The sequence below is a fragment of the Varanus komodoensis genome, unplaced genomic scaffold (genome assembly GCF_004798865.1).
Source record: "Varanus komodoensis strain SLA01 unplaced genomic scaffold, ASM479886v1 scaffold20_3, whole genome shotgun sequence".
NCBI lineage: Eukaryota > Metazoa > Chordata > Lepidosauria > Squamata > Varanidae > Varanus > Varanus komodoensis.
Window position 1 is genome coordinate 732832 of NW_025335588.1, and position 4612 is coordinate 737443.

Here is a 4612-nt window from a genome sequence, read left to right on the forward strand (position 1 = left end):
GATGCATTTAAAGAAAGGGAGGGTTTAAAAAAATCCATCCAAACGGCAATTCAAAGCGAACTGGAGCATCTTGAGCGGTTGGATGCTATAGCAACCTTGGTGCCGCTTGGCAAAGGGCAGGGCATTAATATTTCAGGGAATAAATAATGGATAGCGGCAGAGGGGGCTGGCCGGGGTCCCGCTCGCTGGCAGGATTCGGGAATGGCAGCCCGGGAGTGGTGCTGAGACAGAGCTGTGGCACGTGGGTGCCCATGACGAGGCTGGCGTGTGGCCCGCGGCCTGGTTGTGGGACGGGGTGCTCCAGAGGAGGGGCTTCTCTGCCTTTCCAGCCCAGTGCCAGGCCTGGAGGAGCGGAAGAGGCCCCTCCGCGTAAGACGTCCCCAGGGCCAGCAGGGATGCTCCGAAAGGAGGCCCATTCGGGGGCACGGGGGCCTCGCCGACGCCTCTTCCGAGGGCTCCGATGCTCGGAAGGGAAGGGGCCCGGCCCAGGGGAATCGGGCTGCTGGTCTGCAGGCACCTCCTCAGCAGAGGTGGTGGAGGACCAGGGCTGGCACCCTGGATCTTTTCCTTCGGAGCCCCCAGCTGTGCTGGCCGTAGACATGGGCAGAGATCAAGGCCCCGGGCTCTGCGATCTCTGCAGGAGCCGGTCCCCCGGGGCTGCCTGGCTTTTGACCACTGGCGCCTTACCTCCTCTGCCCCTTGGCTGCGTCTTTCTGCCTGGGCCCTTTCCTCTGGAATCAAATGCCTGCCTCTCCGCTACCCGTGTGTCCCTTCTTACAAAAGGAGGCATCCTTCAAAGCCGGGCAAATGCCACGGCAAGCGGGGGGAGTTCGAAGCAGCCCGGTGCCCCTGCGGCCCAGGAGCAGAGGGTGGGCGAGGCCGGCGGGGGGCCCTCTGGGCCGCCTCACAGACGCTGGGCGTCACCGGGCCCCTCCGCGAAGCCCCCTAAACTCTCCCTCCTTTCTCTGCCTGCAGGGGGGTTGCCACAGCTCCTCCTCGCCCTGCTGGCAGTGGCGATCCGCGCCTCGGGCGGCTGCCCCGTGGACTGCGTCTGCTACCCAGCGCCCATGACGGTCAGCTGCCAGTCCCACAACTTCCTCACCATCCCGGAGGGCATCCCGGAGGAGAGCGAGCGCGTCTTCCTGCAGAACAACCAGATCTCCCTGCTGCTGCGGGGCCACTTCAGCCCCTCGCTGGTCACCCTCTGGGTGTACTCCAACAACATCACCTTCATCGACCCAAACACCTTCGCGGGCTTCGTCCACCTGGAGGAGCTCGACCTGGGCGACAACCGCAACTTGCGGGAGCTGTCGGCGGAGACTTTCCACGGGCTGGTCCGCCTCCACGCGCTGCACCTGTACAAGTGCGGGCTGAGCTCCCTGCCCAGTGGCCTCTTCCAGGGCCTGCACAACCTGCAGTACCTCTACCTGCAGGACAACCACATCGACTACCTGCACGAAGACCTCTTTGCCGACCTCGTCAACCTGAGCCACCTCTTCCTGCACGGGAACAAGCTCTGGAGCCTGCACCAGAACACCTTCCGGGGCTTGGTCAACCTGGACCGGCTGCTCCTGCACCAGAACCAGCTGCAGAGCGTCCACCGGCGGGCCTTCCATGACCTCCGGCGGCTCACGCTGCTCTTCCTGTTCAACAACAGCCTCTCCGAGCTCCAGGGGGCGGCCCTGGCCCACCTGGGGGCCCTGGAGTACCTGCGCCTGAACGGGAACCCCTGGAACTGCGACTGCCGGGCCCGGTCCCTCTGGGACTGGCTGCGCCGCTTCCGGGGCTCCAGCTCCAGCGTCATCTGCGAGTTCCCCCCGCGCGTCCAGGGCCGGGACCTGAAGGAGCTCCCGGCCGAGGACTTCCGCGGCTGCTCCAGCTCGGAGTCCCTGCACCAGATCAACGTTCCCCGGCTCCCCTCAGCCGACAGGGCGCCCCCCAGGGACCACCCCCCACTCCACTCCTCCACGGAGAAGGGCAAAGCAGGCGAGCACAGCCTCCCGCCCGGCCAGCGCCCGGGCTACCGGAAGCCCAGCAAGAACTGCACCAAAAGCCGCAACCGGACCACCAAGCCGTCCTCCCTGGGGCCCTGGAAGACCGCGGAGGAGATGCCGGGCCACGAGCACAAGACGGAGCACGGCATGCTGCCGAAGCCGAAGGGCAAGTGCCCACGGACGCCCATCCTGCCGCCCAGCGGGGTGCAGCAGGCGGCGGGGGGGCGCGCGGGGCGCAGGGGCGAGGGCGGCGGGGGGCACCCAGGCCGCGCTCCTGGCCTGGGTGCTCACCTTGGTGGTGATCATCCGCTGACCGCCCCCGAGCCACACCGGGCCACCGCTGGTCCCCGGCGCCCCGGCGTTGTTGTTGCTTCTTTTTCTCTGCGCGAGTGTCTGGCTGTGTGGAGACCGCCACTCCGGCCGGGCCCGCTCCTGGCCCTCGCCCGCGGCCAGCACGGGGATCCCACGGGCCTGGACTGCGTGGACCACGCTGAGCGCAGCAGGGATGGGATGACAGCAGCCCGAGGGAGCACCTGCGGAAGGGAGCCGTCCCCCCAGCCCACGCCAGAGTGAACGGGATGGGCGACTCCTTGGCTGGGAGCGACTGGACTCTGCTCCCGGTGAACCCCACAGGTCCGTGAGAAGGAGCGACCCCCCGGAGGATACACGGGAGCAATGGCTGCTGCAAAGACCCACCGGTTACGCCTGCAGGGACAGAGTCGAACAACACAGGCCTGGCCAGGGCCCACGAGGCCGGCTGTGGGGTGCCTTCACCCCACACCAAAGCGGGCTGGGAGTCTCTCGGGAGACAAACGCCATGTTCCTGAACCTCTCAGGATCTTTCCCACCTCAGCAGGATAGGGCTGAACGACTGGCTGGGAGCAGCCGAGAACTAAAGGAAAGATGGGCGGGCGGGCAGGCAGGACCAGAGGTGGAAACTTTTGACACTTTCCAAACAAAGGTGCGTCTTTTTTTTTTTTTTGGTAATCTCTATGTTCACATATAAGATAAAACCAATACACAGGTCCCCCCGGCCCTTAGGGACCCCAAAGTATGCCCAATATAACGAGCATAAGCTATACAGAGAAAACTGACAGGCGGAGGCCAAGCGACTGTGCCGGTGGACCAAGAGTGAGAGAAGAGGAAAGGTGTTTGGGGTGGGGGAGGGCGGTGGAGCTCGGCCCCCTTGCCCAGACAATCCCCCCTGCTTGGACGGTGCTTGTGGAAGGAAGCAGCAGGACCAGGGACCCGGAAGGACTGGCATTCCTTGACGCTCGGAGCACATGGGCTTGGGTTGCAGTTTCCAGTATGTGACCTCAGAGGAAGCAAGCAGGGCGGCCGGAACAACGCTCTTTCGGACAAAACCGGGGCTGGCTGGGGAGCGACGGGGTCTGGACTGGGGAGGCCCCGAGGCTCGGCTGCAGAGGGCACATCCCGGGAAGGAGAGGAGGTGACAGAGACGCCGGGGCTGCTGGACGGTGCTGGTCGAAGGGTCTTGCTGTTGTCACGGGGAAAGGGTGTCCCCACCACCCCGAAAGGAGAGGGATCTTGGCAGGGTGGGGGGTGGATGCGGTGAAGCCAGGGACAAAGTGTTTGGGACATTTGTCCCCGTCTTTTGTAAAGGGGGGGAGCCAGGGTGCATTTTTGTAAAGGCTACTTGGGTGGGGAAGGGGCAAGCGGTGCTTGTGTTGAAGGGATATTGGGGAGGGGGGAGGCTTTTTAGAAGGCTCCAGGGCAGGCCGTGCTTTCGCTCCAACTGAGCGGTGCTGGGGCGGGGAGTCTGGAATTGCCACCTCTTCGGTCCAGCAGGCCACGCGCCGGCCAGGGGTGTGTGTTCCAAGCCCCTGGCCGTTCCGCCCTGACTAAGAGGGCCAACCCAGAGGGGAAATAAACGACCATGTGGAAACCAGCCGCGTGTCTCTCTCTCTCTCTCTCTCTCTCCCCCCCGTCCCGTGGATCCGGCTCGCTCTCTCCCGCATTAGGAGCTGCTCGGAGGAGGCGGCATGTTCGCTGGCATGTACGCCAGCAGCCGGGTCGGGCAAGGATGCGCTGACTCACCGGAACGCTCTCAGTTCCTCTCAGCGAGGAGGAGGCTGCCGGCCCCCATCTTGCGCTTCTCTCCCGGGGACCTCGCAGGACCCGGAGCAACTGGAAGGCCCTGCTTGGTTCCAAAATGTGGGCTGGAGGCTCTTCAGGGCTGCAAGCCCCAGGGATGGAAAAGGAAAATGCGCGCGCGCGCACACACACCACCACCACTGGAAAGAGCCCCTGGCAAACGTATGGGGTGAGTGGGGGGGCGATCACAGCACGCGTCCTGCTTACATAACAGGCAGAGTTTTGGAGAGCGCAACCCAACCTACCAGTAGCCAAACCAGCAAAGAGGGCAATACTGAAAAAGGCTGAGGTGAGCCTGGCTGGAAGGCACTGGAAGCCCAACTGCCCATCTGCTTGCCCCCTGGTTCCCAGCCGGGAAAGGAAGCAGAGGGGCCAAGGGTGGGGGCAGGAAGCAGCAGGGGCACCTTCTGATCTGCCCTCGTCAATGAGAGACAGAAGCAGTGGCGAGCACCTCCGAGAGCCCAAGCTGACTGGATCAGCGGTTCCTGCCCCACCAGCCGCCC

General features: G+C 64.6%; 1 protein-coding gene across 1 annotated transcript; it reads left to right on the forward strand.

Annotated features, from left to right (window-relative positions):
• The first annotated feature begins 395 nt into the window (after window positions 1-395).
• On the forward strand, window positions 396-2567 carry RTN4RL1 (reticulon 4 receptor like 1). The gene has a single exon (XM_044430586.1). It carries the CDS (start codon window positions 396-398, stop codon window positions 2565-2567), a length of 2172 nt encoding a protein of 723 aa, XP_044286521.1.
• The last annotated feature ends 2045 nt before the right edge of the window (window positions 2568-4612 follow it).